The sequence below is a fragment of the Phallusia mammillata genome, chromosome 1 (assembly GCF_965637545.1).
Source record: "Phallusia mammillata chromosome 1, kaPhaMamm4.hap1.1, whole genome shotgun sequence".
Taxonomy (NCBI): Eukaryota; Metazoa; Chordata; class Ascidiacea; order Phlebobranchia; family Ascidiidae; genus Phallusia; species Phallusia mammillata.
The window spans coordinates 30,466,776-30,490,929 of NC_137252.1; the positions used below are offsets into that span (position 1 = coordinate 30,466,776).

Here is a 24,154-nt window from a genome sequence, read left to right on the forward strand (position 1 = left end):
AACGATAGCAGGTGAAAAGTTATGTCAACCTAATTGTTGTCCTATGTCTTGCTAACTTATCAACAAAAGTAATCATTCGGTTGTCAGAAAGAGTGTATTATGTGTGTTGATTTGCATTCTGTTTATATATAAAGTGCACAGTCAGGCACGTACATGAATATATATTAAAACATGGGTCGGCAACCCCTGGCACGCGTGAGGGTTGGCTAGCTAGGTGGTTTTTCATGGCACGCCAACCGGTTTGCGTGTTACATTAAAGTAAAAATTTAACTTGTTACACTGCTGGTTTATAAGTTAGTTTTTATCATGCAATTGTTTTAAAATTCAGCCTTACATGCACAATACACTCTGCTTACTCTTTACAATTATTATATTTGTTGGCACGAACCAGTAATTCTTGGAAAAACGTTGGCACGCGAGGTCATTAACATATGGAAATAACAAGTAAATTGTCACACGTCGCCTAAACGGTTGCAGACCCCTGTTAAAAATTATTATTAAAGGACGTTATATATCATTTCTTTTTTGTCGTTAGCGGACTTCCAAACGTATACAACAATCAAGGTTGCTAGTACGACGAAGAACACGTAGAGAAGAAATGTCATGTCGTTAAACATTCTGTTCTCCGATTCAGTATCTTCAGCTGTGTGCAAAAATAATGTGTTTGTTAACTTAGCATTGCATATGCTTCCGGCGCTTGAAACTATCCGTCAGGGTTTCTTTCGGTGGTTTCTTTACCTGTCGAACCCCACCCTCTTACCCTAACACGGGATGTTAGTTTATAGGGCCCCCTCGACTGGTCCCACCAACGTCACCTCGAGCCCAGGACACTCCCGGGGACGAATCCCGGTCAAAATATTCGCCAATGCTCTTTGTGCCATCTATCGGTTTTTAGCTACGTTTGTGACGTGTGATATGGGTTCACATGTTAGTGGATTTTTCATTCGGACTAGCAATAAAGGAGACAGCTCGGTTGGGGACAGGACATGGGACGTTTTGAAAAGCGTTCCGGCAACCAACAAAAAAAATAGTCGAAATTAGCTTAGATTAACGAATGGAATTTACCTATGCATATTTTCCCACCCTCTGTCAGGCGTCTTCCCTCATGACAAGAACACTTCACTTCGTTCTTGAACATCACACATTTGTCCGAGCACATCCCGTTGTCCTAGGTGTGTAAAGAAAACATTAGGGTCGTACAATTTTGAGAAGTTTATACCACCGGGGTAGTTTATGCATCGTTACCTCTTCGCATAGGTTTTGATCTGTTTGAAGAACTTGTAGCGGCCCAAATGATAGGCGCCTGGGTTCATCCAGATTTACTGATCGTCGTTTTCCCGTTGGTCCACCGCATGACTACAGGAAAATTATTGGGATTTAGAGATAGAAAATAAAACTAGGGGCCTATTACCAAAACGCAACCAAAACATAAAAGTCGTTTTAGGGCAAAATAGTCGTTTAGCTTCAATTACCGGCACAGTACATTCCCCAGTTGAATTCTGGCAAACACTTGCGTCGCAGTGAACGAAGATCTCCTGCTCGGCGTCGGTGAAGTTGGTCCAGACGAAGCTCTTGAACTTGAAGGTGGCGAAGTTCGGTTTGTAATTTCTTGTCACCTCTCGTGTGTCGGCCGGCTCATTTCCACTTATTACTACACAGCTGGAATAATAAATAATACCACATATTTATTGCTAAAACATCCAGCCAATAAATGGCAGTTAAGCTGAAGAAAGTGTATTAAGATGGCCACACTCGCCAAGACTGCTTAAGGCTTGTCACCAACTACACCGATGAGATATTTTAGTATGAAACAGTGAGTTGTGGTATTTATGCAAACTTCTGCCACTAAAATACACTGCTGTCAGAGGTCTTGTTGCATAAACAAAAATACATTTATTACGAGGTCACAGTGATTACAAGTTGCATACATAACCACCACGTACCTGGCATCTATAATAGGATACGACGGCATGCTAGTTGGTTCAGAAGTTTGTGTTGCCCAGCAGGATTCAAGCTAAAAGACAATTTGGATTAATTCTTGAAACTTTTTAAATCAAAAAACGGTTTAGTGGTCCAAAACAATTGTAACATTTACCTACAGAATGTAGTCGTTTACGGCACTTGGAATACTATTCAGCTCCACTTTTGCGTAAACGTATTCTGGGACAACGATTACCGCGTTAGCTTGGAGAGCAACCGAAGAGGTTTCATTATCATAGAGGTTAAATGTAGTGTCAAATTCCCCAGCCACTGGATCGCTCGCAGAATGGACTTCACTACAAAAACGTAAGACTTGGTTTTTCACGCACGCTTATAACATGTATAAGCAGGGTTGGCATACCGTCCTTATTTCTAAGATTTGTACTTATTTTAAAGGGCTATGTCTTAGAAAAGTTCATTGTCCTTATTTCTAAGAGATGTCCTTATTTTTGACTTGAGTCCTTTGTTTGTTTTATTTTTAACAATTACAAGGCAAATTCCTGCTACAGGAAAAAGTAAACTTAGACCTGAGCTGTTGTAAGATGCACTAAGTATTGTTTACGAACAAGGAGTTGCTGGAACAGATTGTTTCTGGCCAAATATATGGTATGTGATATGTCATGGCTCGTAAAAATGCATAGATTTGTTCAAAAACGTTTGTTTCGTTTCGTATGAAAATTTAATTTTTTGGTTGTCCTTAATTTTGGTTTTAAGTCGATGGCAACCCTGTATATAAGCAATCTGAGATGAATACATTCATACTGGGAGCACTGAAGCGTCGATGCAGCTAACACAGCATACTTATCGATAAATTATGCTGCTCAGGAGACCAGGTAATTCGGATAACGGCTTCAATAGGCCGTACCATAATCCATATAAACAAATATATTTACTTGACGCGTGGCATCACATTGACTGAGGATACTTCGGCTGTGGCGTTTAGTTCGCAGGTAAAGTTGAGGCTATAACGAATGTAGCGTTGTATTGCGACATCAAGGTCCATCAACTTCTGGTTCCAAATTGTGTAGACGTTTCTTATGACATCAGGATTGGACATCTATAAGTACATATTTTAGGTCATTTCATGCCCAAATCCGCTTATGTTTTGCCACATTTTTGGTCAGCATGTTAATTTTGTCATATTTTGATGTTTTCGTTGGATTTTTGACGTAAAAAGTTCAATAAGTGCTACTTTTAAGAAACACTATACAGCCGAACTACACTAAATTAGTGTACAGGGGTTTTCTTGATAGAGGGAAAAAAATTAACATAACTCACATCACTCAATAGAGGACATTCGGTGGTGTTGAACTGAAACATGGCGTCTTCAAATGTCGAACGGCACTTTGGGTTGAGACCAGCCACATCTTCCAACGGAGACGGTGAGATATAAAACTCATCACCAGTGGTTGCGTTAAGAGCTGTTATGTCTTCGTCAGTTAGTCTGGATGAAAATCAACTTTTAGCCTAAGTTATGCTTTTAAATTTGTTCGTGTCTGGAATTAGTTTAAGAATCTGTTTGAATAAATTTAGGGTATATTTGTTTTAAAACCAGTGGTAAAAGTTAGCCAGAATAGCCCTGGGAGAAACCGTTTCAAAATGTTTGTATCTTATAATATTGGATAATAGCAGATCGATGGAGTAAAAAAACTAGCCTATTCTACTTTTATTGACTGGTTATAATTGCCGAACTTTAGGCTGACAAATTAGCTGTCGGTTATAAATTGAAACATAATCCACTTCTGTTTTGGGAATGCCGACAAAAACTGTTTATAACGCGGAACAAACCATGCTGAGGAGTCTGTCCACTAAATAAACAAGAAAGAAGTTCAACTTACTTTATGAGCACAGTCTCGCCGCAGGAGGAAGGAACTCAAGGAGGTGGTGCTAAAATCAGTAATATTTGAGTCAACTTTTATTAAAAAATATATAAAAGTGATCTAAAGAAACGTGTAAAAGCCAGGGTATGGAATAAAATGTAGTGTATTGTTTTAATAATCTACGGAAAGGAAACTCTACTTCGACAAAACCCTGTGGAGGAACCTTTGAACGCAGAAATTCTGAAACGAGCTGAAATTTGAAACACTATGTGTACCCGGATCTGTTCAAAAGCTAATGACAAAAATAACGGCCCGAATGGGTGTAAATTTGTTCCCAAAGTCACTTTGGCATGCTGGTATAACGAAAAAAACATATGAAGAAAAAAATGATGCTATTATTAGCAGAGCTGGATAACGTTTGAATAATTGAGGGTGTATATGAAAAAAACTGAAAACCTCTGTTAAAACAAGCCCTTACCGATATCAACCAGACCGTATGTAAACAAAGGCGTCCTAGTAGAGACGTAATACTGCAAATTAAGAAGTGATACATCACGAAATATAACTATTTGGGAGCTTTCCGAAACGCTTCCATCCTTGGTAGTCCATGATGCCTCGCCACCTCTGTTAGTTCTCACCTGTAACAAGTTATTTTGCAATAACAACTAAGATGCACAAGAACACCTTATATGGATCTATTATTATATATTTAAAGGTATTTTTTCATGTCTACAAAACGTCATAAGCGTTCTCATTGACCGATATACGATCTGTCGCTTTTACAATGGACTGACCTAATTATGATTAAGTTAACAAAATGTGTTTTAATTGAGTTGAGTTTTTATCGCGAAGCAAAAGAGATTGCAAGGGCACAATTGCACAGTGGTTCTCAACCTATTGTATGTGTACCACCAGTGGTACGCCTAGTCTTTTTAGGTGGTACGTGTGCAACTTTCTGCCATACCTAATTTAAGTTAAATGAAGAAATAATGTAAAAGACGCCCTGTGGGCTGAAAGAAGTATATTACCTTTTGTATGACAATTGTTGCAAACAATCCTAAACAGTTAGGAATGGTCGTCATGTTCAAGTCGATTTGTACATTGGTGCAGAAATTAATCCTTTTTAGGGACCAATAAATGATGTATATACAGATAATATAAACGTATCTTTACCCTCAGTAATTTTGACACAAAAAACAGACTTTGCGGCTGTTGGTAAAACAAGGTTCTGTGATGCGGCCGCCATAGCAAAAAGGTTGTGCACCCCAGATGTAAATAGTAGACCCCTAACCTAATCATTAGTGTTGGTAAAGTGTAAGAGATTTGACAGGAAACGTTTTCCTGGAAATAGTTTTAAATGCCTATTAAATGCCCGATGGGTACTGTCGAAATGACGTGAAATACTCGTAGTTCAGTTAACGCCAAAATTATAACGCAAAGTTGTAATTTTATATTTTAGGACACACTGGTACAGCGATAAGTAAAGGTTTAAACGTTTTTGTTAAAATGATGTGGTGTACGATAAGCAAAAATCAAACTGGCATTTAAAGTTTCACCGAAAGTGTTCAGTACAAACTAAAGCTTCAATGATTGTTTTACGATAAAATAAGTTGTTTTTGGCGTTGACTTTCCCCTTAACCAACAAACAATACATTGTCGACTTACGTGCATAAAAGAGTACTCGTTTGGAAGCTGTAGCTGTATAAAATTGATTTGATAGGAAGCCACACCACTTGGAGGATATAAAAGCCACGAACAAAACGTTGGGCCGGGAGGACCGTCACCGTCACCAGGAGATCCAAAATTGTAGGGAAGATCTTGCTCTGTTACTGGTAAACCCGTAGTACAATTCGCCTGTTCTAAAAACAAAACACAACATTACATACATTATGCATAGAAATACATAAAATTAATACGGAAAATATATTAATGGGAAAACTAAATCATCATGGCATCAGAGGGGTTGCCTTAGACTTTTTTAAGAGTTACCTGTCTAATAGAAAACAGAGGGTCCAACTTGGCAACAAAACATCTAATGACCTACCAATAAGTTGTGGTGTACCCCAGGGAAGTAATCTTGGCCCGTTACTATTTTTAATATACATTAATGATCTGCCAAATAGCATAACATCAGGACAGGCAATCATGTTTGCTGATGACACAACCCTCCTTTTTAAAAATAGAGATACGGAGTCATTATTTAACACTGTAAACTTGCAACTGGTAAAAATAAATGAATGGCTAATAACCAATAAATTATCATTTAATGTTGCAAAAACCAAAGGTGTTCACTTTAGACCCGCAAACTCTAAAACTAAGCCAATATGTAAGTTGGAAATAAATGGCCAGCAAATAGCAACAGCCAAATCTGTGCAATTCCTTGGGCTAACTATTCATGAAAGCTTGTCATGGAAAGAACACATGACATACATTTTACAAAAAATTAAAAGAATATATTACTTGACTATAAAAATAAGGCCTTTGTTAACAAAGCAAGCATTACATTGTATTTATCAATCACTTGTCAGAAGTCAAATAATGTATGGAATAACATGCTGGTATCATGGTAATATAAACCTTAAGAATAAGATTCAAAACATCTGCAACAAGTTTCTGTGCATGACCTATGGCTTTAAATATCAAAACCTGGAAGAATCATTGAAACATTATAAAATATTAACAAACGAGCAACAGTTTAAACTTGAGTGCGCAATGTATTTATACAATTGCCAAAACGGTAGATTACCTGAAGCATTTGACAATTTCTTTCAACGAAAAATGGTAACCATTGGTGTAAGTACTCGACAAACCGAAAGTGGTTATACTATACCCTTGTGCAGCAGCAGTACTATTCAACAATCCATTAAATATACAGGTCCTAAATGCTGGACAGACCTAAATTTGATGTTGTTCCCACCTCGAAAAAAATATTTACAAAACAAGTAAAAAATACACTCCTGGAATAATAGCAGCCGGACAGCACCTGGACTTATTATCTTAGTTTGTTTACTCACTTATCACTGTTAAATTATTGTTTTTCAGATGTCCCCATTATATTAGTATTCCTTTGTTTGCCATGATGAGTTTTTTGGTGGGCACTGTCAAGCAACCATCTGAGAGCATGTGTTTTCATCCTGTGCACATTCACTGAACTGCATGTCTTACTAGTATAGTACATTTGTCAAATTAAAATCACTATTACTGTGTTGCCACACTGGTTTTGCTTTTTGCACACGTGTTTTTTGTCGCACTAGTTATCTTACTTGCGTTGTGAGGTGAATAATGATTCACCAGCAGCTATTACTGTTTTTACTGGTCATGCTTTTTATCATGACCAAGCACAATATTATTACACTGCTTTGGAAAACGTTCACTTAAAAACACTGTTCTTTTGTGTGATTTGTTGTGTATGCACCTAATAAAAAAGTCCCTGTGTTGTATCAAAAAACTAACGCTGCCGCTCGGAGCTTTTCTTTTTCAGTTACAACATCCGCAGTTCGCGACCCATCAACTATACAAAGTGTCACGGAATGGCAACAGCTGAGCTTATGAGGTTCCCCCTACCCTTGTATCACACGAATCTATGGACTCATTGATCTTTTTTTTTTTAATTCCGTTTTTTTTTCCTCTTTTGTTTTTTCTTTTTTATGTTGTACAACTTTCATGTTCAATCGTCACTATGTTTGTGCTGCACCCTTCCTTCCGGCGCCGGAAACTATCCAACAGGGTTTCTTTTGGTGGTTTCTTTTCCTGTTGAACCCCACCCTCTTTCCCTAACACGGGTGGTTAGATTAGGTCCCAACCTGGCTGGTTCCACCAACGTTTCCCCCCCAGTCTTGATGTCCCAATGCGCCAATCTCACCCTCCGTTGTGAGTCCCTGCCACATAACGCTATTAGTAACGGTGTAGCTGCAGCGCGTTTATCATCTTTCCACCAATTGTGCCCTTACCTTTGTCGCGCTTTATAACGTCCCAACGTTGCGCAGCTATTTCCGGCTTGGTGAATATTTTAGTGCAATTGTGCTGCTACGATTTGTATCACCGGCGAAATAAACTCAACTCAACTCAACTCAAATAACTCCCCAATAGAATAAAGTGACTTTAAATGCTTTGTTACTTAAACGCAACTTTTTATCAATATTTTGTGTGACTCAAATGTTTATAAATGCGTGTAACTGATTTGACCTCTCATAGCACTAATGATGGCATTAGCGTTTGCTAAACCAGTGGTCGGCAACCGCCGGTACGCGGCCCGGTACCGGTCCACGAGGAGTTCGTTACCGGGCCGTATAATTTTTCAGGTTAAATGCTATAATACATTTTGACCATGTATCCCGGGGATCATAGACTAATTAAAGCGTATTTATTGCTAAATATTTGTAGTATAAAATTTCACTGTCAAAAGCGGTCCGCAGTGCAAAAAAGGTTGCCGACCCCTGTGCTAAACCGTTTGATTAACAAGGCATGTCGCCTTTTCAGTCAATTTTGGCTGTTATTTTTCTTAATAAACTTATGAACAGATCCGTGTACAGTCAAACTTCGCCACCCTTTGGGACCGAGAGAAAGTGGCATAGTAGCGAGGGTGGCATAATAGCGAGGGTTGTTTTTAAACATAGCCTTGTGACGTGACAATGTACTGTAATGCCACGTTGTGTTGTACGATTATAATTTATTACAGTATACAGCAGTGGTTCTCAAACTTTTTTTGTTGCGACGCCCCTGGACAAGTTTTTCTGGACTTGCGACGCACCAGCAAATAAAAGTTAATGAGGAAACTTATTATTAAAGTTGGGTTTATTGATACAACAACAAAAAGCCACGAAACAAAACTTTTTTGCGACGCCCTTGGAAAATTGAAACGACGCACCAGGGCGTCGCGACGCACAGTTTGAGAACCACTGGTATACAGTATAATTTGTTACAAAAATACGGATAGATCGTGCCTAGAACAAACAAGATCTGTTAGTTTTGCCGTGACACAAGCACAGAACGACGTTCACATAACTCGCTGCAAAGCGTGAAACATGACCACGTCTGTTTATTCAACGATTTGTTTTTCGTGTTTTCTCTGTTTTATCATGAGCTCAAACCGAAAGTTGTCAGAAGGCCCAATTTTTCAATCCATAATCAGACCGTTAATACAGTAATACCGTACTCTCATTTGTCATAGTATTAAGGGTAAGGGGTGGCATAGTAAATATATTTTCTATTGAATTTAGTTGGTGACGATCAAAAGTGGTATAGTAGCGAGGGTAGCATAATAGCAAGGTGGCATAGTATCGAAGTTTGACTGTATTGTGTTCCAAATGACATAAAATTGTTTGTTAAATTGAGATAAAGCCACGCCGAACCCAAAGTAGGGGGGCACCATTTTATTTTTGAAATAGGCTAACTCCAAGTGATTAAACAGCATAAAATGATAACTGAGAGTTGAAATCGTTTTTACTAAGCATGTCGAATCTTTGAAGATGATATTGGTTAGCTACTCATCTTTACTTTTAAAGCATTTTTTTCTTTACCCCATACCATTTAAAAACGGATTAAACGCACATATTCCACTAGTTTTGGGGTTGTGGTAAACTCCACATTATCAGTATTTCATTATGTTAGTGACAAGCGCTGGGTACTTACGCTTAACGGCGAAAAATTCAAGTGCATTTCCTGGTATATTCTGGGTAAAAATACATTCAAATGTTACAGTTGTTGCTCCTGGTGGCATATAAGCTGGAATGTTTTGTCCGTCACCAGTGAAAGTTGCAACTTTACTACCAGAATGGAAAAACTACAAATAAAGTAGCGTATGTAAAGTTGCACAAAGTTGCAAGTATTGGCCTGAGACTTTCTTGTTGCTGCATTAATCACAACTTAATAGTCAAAACTTTTGACCCTACGCCATTTGGACAAACCATGGAGACCTTGCACTACCCAAATGAAGTCGAGTGGCACTACCTATAAATGAAGTCAGGTCCGAATCAAACTCGTTTTAATCAAACTCAGTTCAAACCCAAATCGATTAAAAACTTTAGGGTCGAGTTCGGATTTAGTTCATACGTCTCGTATATAGTGGAGGACCAGTTCTTACATTGCACTCGTCGTTACCAAGATCGCCCGACTTCTGGAAAATTGCCCAAGATGGCGTTCCAATGGTTAATGTAGCATTAATGTAGTCACAGTTAGCGTCGATAGTAAAGGATCCCAAGTCAAAGTTTATATCAGGCCCGCAGTAATTGACGACACCTAAAATGCAGATTTGTGAATTAAGTACTTCGGTAAAATAAACAAATAAATTTGTGAATAAACAAAGACACATAATTCACGGCTTTGAAAGTTTTCACAAGAAATAAACAAAGCCAGTATATATTTTTTAGTAAACATAAGGTATAGTCATGAAATGCTTCAAACTAAGGCACCTTTTGTAGTGCGTTCTAAGGATATGAGAGTATTCCAAACAAACAAATATCAATATATCATTGACTTTATCAAAATTGACATATTCATTACCTTCAACAGAATATGTCCTTAAATTGAATAAGATTGAAGTGATAACCACTAACTTCCAAACTCTTAATATGGACATCTTTCTTGGACCAGTTTAAGCTGCACCGCCGTTTTTAAACTGATATTTCTAATGTGTGTCAAACAACACTGCGTTAAGCGGAACGAACCCGAAGGAAACAATTGAGGTAATCAAAGATGTTTCCGCACTGGGCTGTTAGAGATGTGTCATAACCTGTGCATAGCACCGATAACGGATTAACAATAAAGAGAACCGGTCACAGTACTTTGCAAAACTGTACCTTACTGATCGCATTTACGAATTCAACAAGTCTGTGGGCCCCACATACGTTTGAATCTCTTTTCAGAGTCCTCGGTGGTTCGCGAATTTAAGTTTGGAACATATTAATGTAGTTAAAGTTGTGTTGATTTGCAATATTGCACTGCACAAAAAGTGCAAGTCAAAAGTTTTATTTGCATTGTCACTTCATCATCACAGTTCCATTGTTGAACGGTTAAATAAACAGCAAGACACCAAAAAAAAACATTGGTTTATGGAAACCATTGGATGAGTGTCCTGTTATTTGAATGTTGGTTGAAATCCGTCAAAAATATATTCTTCTCGGACAAGAAATTTGCATTCTGCATCAATAAAATTTAACAGAAACCAAATCTAAGTTTAGCAATCATACTGTCTTTAGGGAGCTCCTATGTGTGCTTTTTTCGAACAAGATACACTGATTGTGAGTACTAGTATATGGTAATGTTTATGTGGCATCTGGCCTTTTAAAGTATACTGACAAACTAAATTTTGGTTCGCGGCACACTTTGTAGACTGAAAACACAAATAGTATGCAACGTTTTATAGCGTTGACATGCACACCCTTCATTTGTGATTAACCCCCAAACATAAAATGATAATTGTACATTAGGTAACGAATATTTCGCTGTAGACTTTCATAGTCTATAAAGTCACAGTGATTTGAAAACATCCGTAAATGTAAATTAGTACATTACTACAGTAAAACTGATTTAGAAAACAAATATAGACAAAAAGTTAACGTATAAAAAAAACTAGACAAACTATACAAGCCCGACTCTTCAAGTATAAAATAATAATTTCATTTTACTGCATTGCAAGATCAAAACTTGAAATCATATTCGGTCTCTGTATGGGCTTCGTTTACTTTTAACTCATTACCATTTTTTGTAATTCTAGAAAGTTCTTTAGCGCGTTTAAGTGCATCTGATGCTTCCAATGTTTTGCCAAAAGGAGTAAGGCACTGTGTGTTTGTTGTGAAGTGACAATGCACCAAGTAATCCACTTCATAGTAGGGTAACGTACAAAACCAGCTTGTGAATGACTGAAAGCGCAAAGACATCATATACGCCACATAGATTTATGTTTGAATGTTTCATTATACATTCTTTTTGCATATGCTGCAATAATTCAAACGATTTTTGTTGGGATGAACACCAAACATTCATTTTTTTTGCTGTTTAGTGATAGTTTGTTAAGCTCTAAAGGATAATTAAAAACGCTGTCTAATATCATCGTTGCGCATGGCTTTAAGCAAAAATGTTAACGATAGCAGGTAAAAAGTTATGTCAACTTAATTGTTGTCCTATGCCTTGCTAACTTATCAACAAAAGTAATCATTCAGAGGTTAGAAAGAGTGTATTATGTGTGTTTATTTGCATTCTGTTTATATATAAAGTGCACAGTCAGGCACGTACATGATATGTATTAAAACATGGGTCGGCAACCCCTGGTACGCGTGCCAAGGTTGGCTAGCTAGGTGGTTTTCATGGAACGCCAACCGGTTTGCGTGTTACATGAAAGTAAAAATTTAACTTGTTACACTGCTTGTTTATAGTTTTTATCATGCAATTGTCTTAAAATTCAGCCTTACATGCACAAAACACTCTGCTTACTCTTTATTATTAATATTTGTTGCCACGAACCAGTATTATTTGGAAAAACGTTGGCACGCGAGGTCATTATCACATGGAAATAACAAGTAAATTGCCACACGTCGCCTAAAAGGTTGCCGACCCCTGTATTAATACCATTAAAGGACGTTATATATCATTTCTTTTTTGTCGCTAGCGGACTTCCAAACGTATACAACAGTCAAGGTTGCTAGTACGACGAAGAACACGTAGAGAAGAAACGTCATATCGTTGGACATTCTGTGCTCCGATTCAGTATCTTCATCTGTGTGAAAAAGTAGTGTTTGTTAACTTAGCATTACATATGCTGAAACTAACCGACAGGGTTTCTTTCGGTGGTTTCTTTTCCTGTCGAACCCCACCCTCTTACCCTAACACGGGATGTTAGTTCATAGGGCCCCCTCCACTAGTCCCACCACCGTTACCCCAACCCCCAGTCGTGTTTACCCACAATGCGTCAACCTCGCTTTCTTGTGAAACCCGGTTACCTAACGTCTTTTAATACGGTGTAGCTGAAGCGCATTCGACCATTATCCACCAATTGTGCCCTTTACTGTTTTGCACTCCATAACGTTTTAACGGTGCGCAGCTATTTCCGGCTTGGTGATTGTTTTGAGTGCTATTGTGTGCTATCGCTATGTTTACCAAGCGAAATAAACTCATCTCTCTCATTTCTCATTTGCATTTGAAACTATTGCCATCATTGCCGAGAGAATGTGCTCACAAGCTTGTTCAAACCTCGACTTCACCACTCAAGTTTTTTTGATGAGTAACCTTGGACTTAAGCTTATAAAGAAAGCTGATTGATCGAACCGAGTTGTAATTACTAACTTCACCATAGAAATCAAAGTAAATATGACTATTTAAAGGACTGGTGGAGTAACTAACAAAGTTTACTGAAAGTTTGCTAAACACCGTTGGGTGGCATAAAGAGCATACTAATTATCAAGTCAAAAAAGAGTAAACTAAATTTAAGCTCAGGAGTTTTAATTTCGTTAGTTCGAATGTTATTTTTTATGAAACCTCCACCCAATCCTAATAGCCCTGACTGTCAGCATTTTCACAGAATTTTGCTGCTTTGAAATATTTGCCAATGCTCTTTGCGCCACCTATCGGTTTTTAGCTAACTTTGGGACGTGTGGTGTGAGTTCACATGCTAGTAGTTTTTTGAATCGGACTAGAAACATAGATGACAGCTCTTTTGGGAATTGGCGTTTTGAAAGCGTCCCGCCAACCAAGAAAAAATAATCGAAATTAGCTCAGATTAAGGAATTGAATTTACCTATGCATATTTTCCCACCCTCTGTCAGGCGTCTTCCCGCATGGCAAGAACACTTCACTTCGTTCTTGAACATCTCACATTTGTCCGAGCACATCCCGTTGTCCTAAGTGTGCAAGAAATTTATGTTGTAGTTTTTGAGAATAACATGGTAATTTGTCGTTACCTTTTCGCATAGGTTATTACGAGTTTGAAGGACTTGTAGTGGCCCAAACGATAGGCGCCTGGGTTCATCTAGATTTACTGATCGTCGTTTTCTTCCTGGACCACCGCATGTCTACAGGAAGAATTGTTGAGATTTAGGAATGCGAAATAAGAATATTAAACATCGCAACTCTAATCAGAACATAAAAGTCGACTTTGGGCAAAATATTCATTTTAGTTTCAATTACCAGGACAGTACATTCCCCAGTAGAATTCTGGCAAACACTTGCGTCGCAGTGAACGAAGATCTCCTGCTCGGCGTCAGAGAAATTAGTCCAGGCGAAGCTCTTGAACTTGAAAGTGGCAAAGTTCGGTTTGTAATTTCTTGTCACCCCTCGTGTGTCGGCCGGCTCATTTCCACTTATTACTACACAGCTGGAATAATAAATAATACCACATATTTTATGCTAAAACATCCAGCCAATAAATGGCAGTTAAGCTGAAGAAAGTGTATTAAGATGGCCACACTCGCCAATACTGCTAAAGGCTTGTCACCAACTGCACCGATGATATCCTATAGTGTGAAACAGTGGGTTTGTATATGCAGTTTACATACGTTGCGGTTTTTATGCAAACTTCTGCTACTAAATACACTGCTGTCACAGGTCATGTTGCATGTATAAAAATACAATTTTTACGAGGTCACGGTGGTTACAGGTTACATACTTAACCACCACATACCTGGAATCTATGATCGGATACGACGGCATGCTAGTTGGTTCCGAAGTCTGTGTTGCCCAGCAGGTTTCAAGCTAAAAAGCATTTGATTTAGATTTAGGTCTTTGAATTTTGTACTTAATCACAAAAACGGTTTAATGGCCCTAAAACAATCTACAACTTTACCTGCAAAATGTAGTCGTTTACGGTACTTGGAATACTATTCAGCTTTACTTTTGCGTAAACGTATTCTGGGACAACGATTACCGCGTTAGCTTGGAGAGCAACCGAAGAGGTTTCATTATCATAGAGGTTAAATGTAATGTCAAATTCCCCAGCCACTGGATCGCTCGCAGAATGGACTTCACTACAAAAACGTAAGACTTGGTTTTTCACGCACGCTTATAACATATATAAGCAGGGTTGGCATACCGTCTTATTTCTAAGATTTGTACTTATTTTAAAGGGCTATGTCTTAGAAAAGTTCATTGTCCTTATTTCTAAGAAATGTCCTTATTTTTGACTTGAGTCCTTCGTTTGTTTTATTTTTAACAATTACAAGGCAAATTCCTGCTACAGGAAAAAGTAAACTTAGACCTGAGCTGTTGTAAGATGCACTAAGTATTGTTTACGAACAAGGAGTTGCTGGAACAGATTGTTTCTGGCCAAATATATGGTATGTGATATGTCATGGCTCGTAAAAATGCATAGATTTGTTCAAAAACGTTTGTTTCGTTTCGTATGAAAATTTAATTTTTTGGTTGTCCTTAATTTTGGTTTTAAGTCGATGGCAACCCTGTATATAAGCAATCTGAGATGAATACATTCATACTGGGAGCACTGAAGCGTCGATGCAGCTAACACAGCATACTTATCGATAAATTATGCTGCTCAGGAGACCAGGTAATTCGGATAACGGCTTCAATAGGCCGTACCATAATCCACATAAACAAGTATATTTACTTGACCCGTGGCATCACATTGACTGAGGATACTTCGGCTGTGGCGTTTAGTTCGCAGGTAAAGTTGAGGCTATAACGAATGTAACGTTGTATTGCGACATCAAGGTTCATCGACTTCTGGTTCCAAATTGTGTAGACGTTTCTTATGACATCAGGATTGGACATCTATAAGTACATATTTTAGGTCATTTCATGCCCAAATCCGCTTATGTTTTGCCACATTTTTGGTCAGCATGTTTATTTTGTCATATTTTGATGTTTTCGTGGGATTTATTGACGTAAAAAGTTAGTGCTACTTTCTAGAAACTATACAGCCCACATACATTGAAATAAGCTGCAGGGGTTTTCTAGATAAGGGAAAAAATAACACAACTCACATCACTCAATAGAGGACATTCGGTGATGTTAAACTCAAAAAAGGCGTCTTCAAATGTCGAGCGGCACTTTGGGTTGATGCCCGGCACATCCTCCGACGGATACGGTGAGATATAAAACTCATCACCAGTGGTTGCGTTAAGAGCTGTTCTGTCTTCGTTAGTTAGTCTGGAAACAACTTTTAAGTGACGTTTTTCAAAAAAATAATTCTGTTTGTGTCTTAAATTAAGTCAAAGCTGTTGTAAAATGTTTGAATAATTTGGGGAGTAGCCTATTTGTTATGAAACCAGTGGTAAAAGTTAGCCGTGGTGGGATTCAATTTTTTGTCAGCCGGTTCTATCACAAAAGTCATATTTTTCAGCCGGTTCTTTTACAAAAAGCCCATTGACAGTAACCATAATGCTAACCGGTTCGCTGATCTCACAAAATTTCGTGAGACGGTTTTGACTGGGTAAAATTGCCGAACTTTAGGGGGACAAATTAGCTGTCAGTTTTAAATTCGAACACCATGCACTTCTGTTTTCAGCACGCCAACAAATATAACGCAGAACAAAACCATGCTGAGGAGTCTGTTCACTATAAAGTAAACAAAGAAAGAACTTCGACTTACTTTATAAGCACAGTCTCGCCACAAGAGGAAGGACCTTTGGCTAAAACCAATAAATTTGAGTTAACTTTTTAACCAACAAAACAAACGCAGTTTTCTAAATCGGGCTGAAATTTAAAACACTATGTGCACACGGATCTGTTGAAAAGTTCAATGACGAATATAACGGCCCGAATAAATATAAATTTGTTCCCAAGAGTCAACATGGCATGCTGATAGGAAACGTATAAAATTGCCTAACGTATAAAAAGTTTCCTAGGATTAGCACAGTTAGATAACTTTGAAATATTTGGACGAGTAAATGAAATAAAAGCTGAGAACCTCTGGTAAAACAAACCCAGGAAGTCATTTTGATTTAGTGGCTTAAACTCCTACTGATCAAGGTTCGTTTGAGTTTCATTACCGAAATCAAACCATCCGTGTGTAGCGGTGTTCGTACTCGCAGAGACGTAATACTGCACTGACACAATTGGTACATCATAAACTGAAAATTTTTTGGAGCTTTCAGAAACGCTTCCATCCTTGGTAGTCCATGATACCACAGATTTTATGTTTGCTGTAACCTGCAAACATAGTTATCTTGCGATGACAACTAAGATGCATAACAACACCATATATGGATTTAAAAATATTTTTTGGTCATATTTTTATGTCTATAAACGCCATAAGCGTGCTGAATGATCGGTATATTTCGTTTGTCATTATTTTTGGCTGCAAGTCGGTGGCAACCCTGTCTAAACCTAAATGAAGTTAAATGAAGAGTAATTGAGGTCACTCGTGTTTTAAATATTCTTCTGAAATTTTTAACTTTGCTGGCTAGGAAAAATGCTTGCCCGAGTTGAAAAAAAATATAGGTCCGTTTACTCTTGGCCTCGCCATTTAAAGAGGGTTAAGTTGGTAGGCATACAAAAAGTCATCAGGTGGTACGTGATCCGTTTAGATTTGAGAACCACTGCACTAGAACAAGCTACTAGCCGGAAAAAGCTACGCAGCGTGGGATGGAGTGAAGCGCGAAATGACAAAAGACATCCTGTCAGCTGAAAAAGTATAGTACCGGCTTAATTAGTAGCCATATGCGTCAGGCTTTTGTACGCCAATTGTCGCAAACAATCATAAACAGTTAAGACTGATCGTCAGACTCTTCAAGCCGATCTGTGCATCAGGGCAGAAATTAATCCGGGTTTTTAGGCCCCATTAAATGATAAACGTATTTCTTCACATCAGTAATTTGAAAACAAAAATAAGCAGACAATTGACGGTCGTTGGTCAAATAAGAATCTGCGATATGGCCGCCATAGCAAAAAGGTTGTGCACCATAGGTGTAATAAGTTAAGTAGATGTTTTTTTACGCTGACTTTCCCTTAACCAACAGAAATTAGATCGACGACTTACTTTCACAAAAGAGTACTCGTTTGGAAGATGTAATTGAACAAAATTGATGTCATAAGAACCCAGATTATCGAGTGGGGCGATCAAAGTCCACGAACAGAACGTTGGGCCGGGAGGACCGGTGTCTCCACCAGGAGACTCAAACATGTAGGGAAGATTATTCTCAAATAGATACGTTGAACAATTTTCTAAAAAATAAAACACAACATGATAAAAATTTATACCATTAATGAGGAAAATAACTTCCCAAATAAAGTTTAAAAGCGACTGAAAGTCTTTGTTACTTAAACGCACCTTTTATCAATCTTATGTGTGATTCAAGTGTTTATAAATGCGTGTAACTGATTTGACCTCTCACAGCACTGATAATGACATTAGCGTTCACTGAACTGTTTGATTAACAAGGCATGTCGCCCTTTGAGTTTATTTGAGGCGGTGGCAAATTGTGCCTAAAATACTTGGGATGCTTCACCTAGTGTTAAGCCTTTATAGAACATAAAAAGGTCAACATATAAAAAGCCCCTTCCTGGGTAGCAATGGTTATTGTGGAAAAACGATAGTGTTTACTGTTGAGACTTTTTTGGCTTCGTTCTAGAAGGATTTGTTACATTTTTATTGACACAAAGGGCTCAAACGCAAAAGTTTCTAAAAATTGAATTTGCTTGCAAACATTTTCCACACTGTGTGTAAAAAAAAGTTGTAACCAAGATTTAAAATTGTCATCAGTCAGGTATTTCAGAGTTCCTGTTCCTTCTTCAACTGTTTGTTATGTATTTGATTTTCAGTAAGGCATTTAACTTCACAGTTTGCAAAAACATTTTTTGGGTACTATTTAAAATTAAAACTGTGTATTTTTTGTTGTTACTTATTCCTCTCTGATATATTTGGAATAAAAGGTGTTATCTCAATTTTTCTTTGCAGTTTTTAATTAAATAACAACTGGAAAACCCCACATGCAGTCATTTTGAACACAATTACCTCTAAAACAAATAAGCTTAGAAAAAACTTTAAACTTAAAAATAAACTTTAAAGCTTAAAAAAGAACCAATTAACTGTATTTATTGTTGAACTTAAGAATGTGGTACACTGGTTTTGCTTTGGCACAAATAACGTCATTAACTGGGGTTGTGAAGAGCACAGCCCCACCATAGGTAACGGTTTAAATACAAAAATTCGATGAAGGGGGAAATCATACTTAACCATTAAAAATATTGTGATGAATGTTATTTGCAGTATACTAGCAGAAATATCAAGTAAAATAATCTAAGGGTGCTACAGCCCCGCAGTCCCGAAGCAGGAATCTTCAGTTCCTTATTTGAAAGGAATCAAACAAACGTCGTTACAAATAAAAACACAAACAAAGTTTGACTTATGGCACCAAAATCAACACACTTTTTTTCCTTTTAACTTACTGTCTGCAAAAGCACCTTTTTCAATGACCAAAGTCAAATGTATTTTAGCTTTAAAACTTATGCCACATCAGTGTGACGCCATAACACATTTTCAAGGCATGAATGAGCATAACGAATTCCTGTTTTGTTTGTTATTGTATGATTTGCAATGAGAAACGATTCGAACAAGATTTGTAAAAAAATCTTTTTTTAATGAGAATATCAAAGTTTCAAAGACAATAAAAGTTATTTATCTTCACTTTTAAAGCATTTTTTATTTGTATCATACCGTTTAAAAACGGATTAAACGCACATATATCACTAAGGTTTGGGTTGTCTTGAACCCCGCATTCTCAGTATTTCATTATGTTAGTAACAAGCGCTGGGTACTTACGTTTAACGGCGAAAAATTCAAGTGTATTTCCTGGTACAGTATTCTGGGTAAAAATACATTCAAATGTCATAGTTACTGATACGGTTGTCTCGTAGGCTAGAATGTCTTGTCCGTCACCAGTGAAAGTTCTAACTTTATCTCCAGTCTGGGTAAGCTACAAATAAAGCGCTTAGCATATGTAAATTTGTACAAAAAGTTTGATTATGCAGCAGTATAACTTATTGATCAAACTTTTGTTATTGGAAAGACATCAATTAAGAACGAATGCTTTTTTCTGCTTTTTGGAAGAACGAATCTTGATCGGGCTTCTTAAAAACGATTCGGGTTCGTGCTGGGTTTCGGGTCTGTACTTTCGGGCCCGTTTACAACTCTGCTGCTATTGACTGCTTATAGTTTAAAGCAGGGGTCGGCAACCTTTTTTTACTGCGGACCGTTTTTAAACTGACATTTTTTCGCGGACCTGCCTTAAAAAAACTACAAATATTTAGCAATAATAATGCATAAATTAGTTTATTATTCCGGGATATATGAGCAAAATGTTTTGTAGCATTTAAATGAAAAATTATACTGCCCGGTAACGAACTCTTCGCGGAACGGTACCAGCCTGCGGTCCGGCGGCTGTCGGCCAGTGGTTTAAAGAGTTGCATGCAGATCTAGTTCATACGGTTCTGGTAAAGTACATTCTTACACTGCACTCGTCGTTACCAAGGTCGCCCGACTTCTGGAAAATTGCCCAACCTGGAGTACCAATGGTTAATGTAGCATTAACGTAGTCACAGTTGTCGGCGATAGTAAAGGATCCCAAGCCGAAGATATTATGAGGCCCGCAGTAGTTGCCGAAACCTATAATGCAGATGGGAAAGGAAAGAACTTTGGTAAAATAAATACTTCAGTTAAATTTTTAAATGAAAAAATCTACACATTTTATACTTTTGAAAGTTCATTGACAACAAATAAGCAAAGCAAGTATATACAAAAGGTAGGGTCATGAAATATACCAAAAAACACCATCTGTGGTGTGTGATAAGGATACAAGAGCATTCTAAACAAACAAATGTTAAAATAAAATAAAATCATTGACTTTATCAAAATTGACGTATTCATTACCTTCAACAGAATATGTCCTTAAATTGAATAAGATTGCAGTGATAACCACTAACTTCCAATCTCTTAACATGGTCATCTTTCTACCAGATTAAGCTGCACCGCCGTTTTCAAACTGACTTCTGTTGTGTGTTTCTGTTGTGTGTTACACAACCCCGCGTTTTGCGGAACCAACCCTTTACGCGGAACGAACCCTGGAAACAATTGAGGCAATCAAACATGTTTCCGCTCTAGACTGTTAGCGATGTGTCATAACCTGTGTATTGCACCCGTAACGGATTTACAATGAAGAGAACCGACCGCTGCACGTTTGCAAAAAATGTACCTTACCTGTTGTTAGTCCGGTAGTCTCCAACATTTTTGCAATGTAACTGACACGCATTTACGACGTTTACACGTCTGTGACCCCACACACGTTTGAATCTCTTCTCATAACCCTTGGTAGTCCGCGACCGCGACCCAAGTTCGAACATATCGATGCTTAGTTTAATCTGTGTTGTTTTCCAATAGCGCAGTGGTCACATATTCTCAGTTTACACGAAGTGTTGTGTTGTGCATAAAGAAACTTTAACAGAAACGAAAAGTAAGTTATGCATTTAAACCGTCTTTGGAAATTTTAAATCTTTGTGTTAAATCTAAGCATGTTCTTCCCTCGTAGCAATTGCTTCCCGGCCAAGGATAGGCTCAAAACTAATTCATTTAAATTTTCAATTTGCAGTTTCATCCAAATGTCACATTTCTTATCAAAATGATCTACTGCACATCTTTGTCTCTAAGGCATAGAATTCAAGTCCGAGGTGGCAATTAGCAATCATTTTAAGGACACTTTTGTCGAAAATCATTTTGCTGTAGTCTGGTTAGATGTAGCAACTATAACAACGCAATATCATAAAATGACTTTGCCACTGATGAATTGCCCAGAAAGTAAGAGCACTTTTATGCGATTTTTATTTGGCATTTCACGGGTTGAAGTTTGCCGAAACGGTCTCGCCATATTTGAATGAAGTTAAGCAAACACTCTCCTATCCGATGTAACAGTAGTTGTTTCTTTGCTGGTGATTTTGTCTTAGTCAACAATAACTTTCTCAAGACCACTTCCTGGCCTAAATAATAGGTGTGATCGCTGCACGCATGTTGTGCTGCTTCGTGGTAAGCCAATGCCGCAACTGTAAATCAATACCAAAATTTATCTTAGATATGTTTACGTTATATGTTTAGTTAGAGCCGTGTTTCTAACGATCTGGGGGTCTCACAGCACTTTTGAGGGGGCTGTGAAACGCAACCCAACTCAAGATGATTTAATCTGTATTATAAATGCTTTCCAAGTGTCTTCTATTGGCACGGTAACTCACACGACAATTTGATTTGAAAGGGGCGAAACAGCATTTGCGAATAAATGTTTCTATAAATTGGGTTTCCGCCTTTTCTTGAAATAAAAAGCGCAAAATAGTGAAAAAGTTCATGGTGACGTGCGCCATGACCACAATTTTAGGGTCTTGCTGAAGGTGTTCAATCTTGCAAATTTATGATAATCTCAATATGGCAGTAAAAACTTTTCTATGTGTTCCTACAGGGGTCGCGTTGTGTTAAAAAACTTCCATACGGGGTCGCGAAGTAAAAAAGGTTGAGAACCGCACTGAGTTACTGAGTGTATGTATAGTGTCGGGTTGAGATTTCGGTACTACAATGGAAAATTTCGGCATTGCTTGATGATGATAAACGAGAACAGAATATGTCCTTTAATTTAGTAGGATTGCAGTGACAACCACTAACTTCCACTCTCTTATAATGGTCATGTTACTAGGACCTGATTAAGCTGCACCGCCGTTTTTACACTGACATTTCTGTTGTGTGTTAAACAATACTACGTTTCGCGGAACGAACCTGAAGAGAAACAATTAAATTGATCAAATATGTTTCCGCACTAGGCTTATGGAGATGTGTCATAACCTGTGTATAGCACCCGAACGGTTTAATAATAAAGAGAACCGACTGTTGTACGTTTGCAAAACTGTTCCTTACCTGTTGTTAGTACCTGTAGTTAACATTTTTGCAATGTAACTAACCGCATTTACGACGTTTACACGTCTGTGGGCCCCACATACTTTTAAATTTCTTCTCATAACCCTCGGTAGTCCGCTACCGCGAATCCAAGTTCGAACATATCGATGCTTAGTTTAATCTGTGTTGTTTTCCAATAGCGCATTTGTCACATATTCTCAGTTTACACGGAGTGTTGTGTTGTGCATAAAGAAAATTTAACAGAAACGCAAAGTAAGAAAAATGTTGTGCATGAAGAAAATTTAACAGAAACGCAAAGAAAAATTCCGTCTTTGGGAATTTTAAATCTTTGTGTTAAATCTAAGCATGCTCTTCCCTCGTAGCAATTGTAAAGCGCATAATAAAAATTAACAGAAACTAAAGGTAAATTAAGCATTCAAACAGTCTTTGGGGAGCTCCTATGTTTTTGCTGTTTGTGTTAATAACTTTCTTGGGCCAATATCAAAGAATTAAAGGTGTTTAGCTTGCAGGCACCTTTAGTTGCTGTTGTGCGGATTTGCATTAACCATTCCAGTACAGCGTACAGTGTCCGTTTGCACAGTAGCCTGCTGCCGCGACATAAACTCAATTCATTATAACATTAGTTGAGGCACAACAACTAATCACCGCACAGCATCAGGTAAAAGATGTGGATTTGGCATGCAAATCGCTTTTACTTTAGTTTTAAACGGTTATTTTGTTACCCCACTGATAACAAAATGCTTAAAAACAGGATCGTCATTAAAATTGCTGATTCAGCAAATCGGTTTTTCGGCACATCTGGTATGTTCTCGGATACGAACAGCAAGCGTCAAATCCGGACGCAGAGATTGTGTTGCAGTAGCGACTAGCGACTGAGTCAAAAGTCCGTGTGAAGTAAAAAATAGTGGAAGAAATGACAAACTAAAACACGCTTTACTTGTTTTTAAGGTATTGGTATTTGCTCCAATACCACCAAAGTATCGGACAAGTACCGATACCACATATAGAATCGACGCACTTTAGACTGGAAACACAAAAACTAATTAACTTTTTTGGAGCTTTCAAGCACACCCTCCGTTTGTCATAAGTCCCCAATTTCAAAGAGAAACAAACAAGCCATAGAACATGACGACAGCAACTCGTGTTATTCTCAAATAAAATGAAAGTAAAAACCAAGCAGCAAGTAAAACCTGTAAAAAAGCATAGTATTTAAAACCACAAAAACAAGTGAGTATGGCATTTGTTTTACGATGTGGGTGTTCTTCGACGAGAATTTTTAACTTTGGAGCAAACGTGTGATTGTGTTTTAAGCATGTTTTGTAAGAAAGTAAAATACATTAATATGTTAAAAAATACAATGAGAAGAAGATCTTTACCAAGCAAGACTACCTAGTCTACCTCGATGCACTGGTTAATCACCTAAATTTGAAAAAATATTAGCTATTTCAGAGAAGGCATAAATCCTGTTTTCGTCACATCGTAAACATTTACCTTTGTTTCATTTTATGTGTTAATAAATATA

General features: G+C 37.7%; 3 protein-coding genes across 3 annotated transcripts; all 3 read right to left on the reverse strand.

Moving 5' to 3' along the window:
- Positions 1-75: 75 nt before the first annotated feature.
- LOC145205682 (mesocentin-like) lies at positions 76-8,115 on the reverse strand. Its single transcript, XM_080078422.1, has 12 exons — positions 6,547-8,115; positions 5,466-5,659; positions 4,279-4,438; positions 3,819-3,867; positions 3,259-3,424; positions 2,874-3,037; positions 2,096-2,276; positions 1,944-2,014; positions 1,473-1,659; positions 1,246-1,356; positions 1,066-1,168; positions 76-643 (listed from the first exon to the last, which is right to left on the reverse strand). Exons 8-12 carry the CDS (start codon positions 1,970-1,972, stop codon positions 498-500), a joined length of 576 nt encoding a protein of 191 aa, XP_079934548.1. The 5' UTR covers positions 1,973-2,014; positions 2,096-2,276; positions 2,874-3,037; positions 3,259-3,424; positions 3,819-3,867; positions 4,279-4,438; positions 5,466-5,659; positions 6,547-8,115; the 3' UTR covers positions 76-497.
- A 21-nt stretch (positions 8,116-8,136) lies between these two features.
- LOC145205692 (uncharacterized) lies at positions 8,137-10,405 on the reverse strand. The gene is made up of 3 exons (XM_080078434.1): positions 10,302-10,405; positions 9,883-10,037; positions 8,137-9,582 (listed from the first exon to the last, which is right to left on the reverse strand). The coding sequence occupies exons 1-3, from the start codon at positions 10,375-10,377 to the stop codon at positions 9,391-9,393; spliced, it is 423 nt and encodes a 140-aa protein (XP_079934560.1). The 5' UTR covers positions 10,378-10,405; the 3' UTR covers positions 8,137-9,390.
- A 1,549-nt stretch (positions 10,406-11,954) lies between these two features.
- On the reverse strand, positions 11,955-20,800 carry LOC145208538 (uncharacterized). Its single transcript, XM_080078959.1, has 14 exons — positions 20,614-20,800; positions 20,195-20,349; positions 19,507-19,660; positions 17,725-17,909; positions 16,736-16,895; positions 16,336-16,375; positions 15,728-15,893; positions 15,352-15,515; positions 14,575-14,755; positions 14,413-14,483; positions 13,920-14,106; positions 13,694-13,804; positions 13,531-13,633; positions 11,955-12,513 (listed from the first exon to the last, which is right to left on the reverse strand). The coding sequence occupies exons 1-14, from the start codon at positions 20,687-20,689 to the stop codon at positions 12,368-12,370; spliced, it is 1,899 nt and encodes a 632-aa protein (XP_079935085.1). The 5' UTR covers positions 20,690-20,800; the 3' UTR covers positions 11,955-12,367.
- Positions 20,801-24,154: the final 3,354 nt, after the last annotated feature.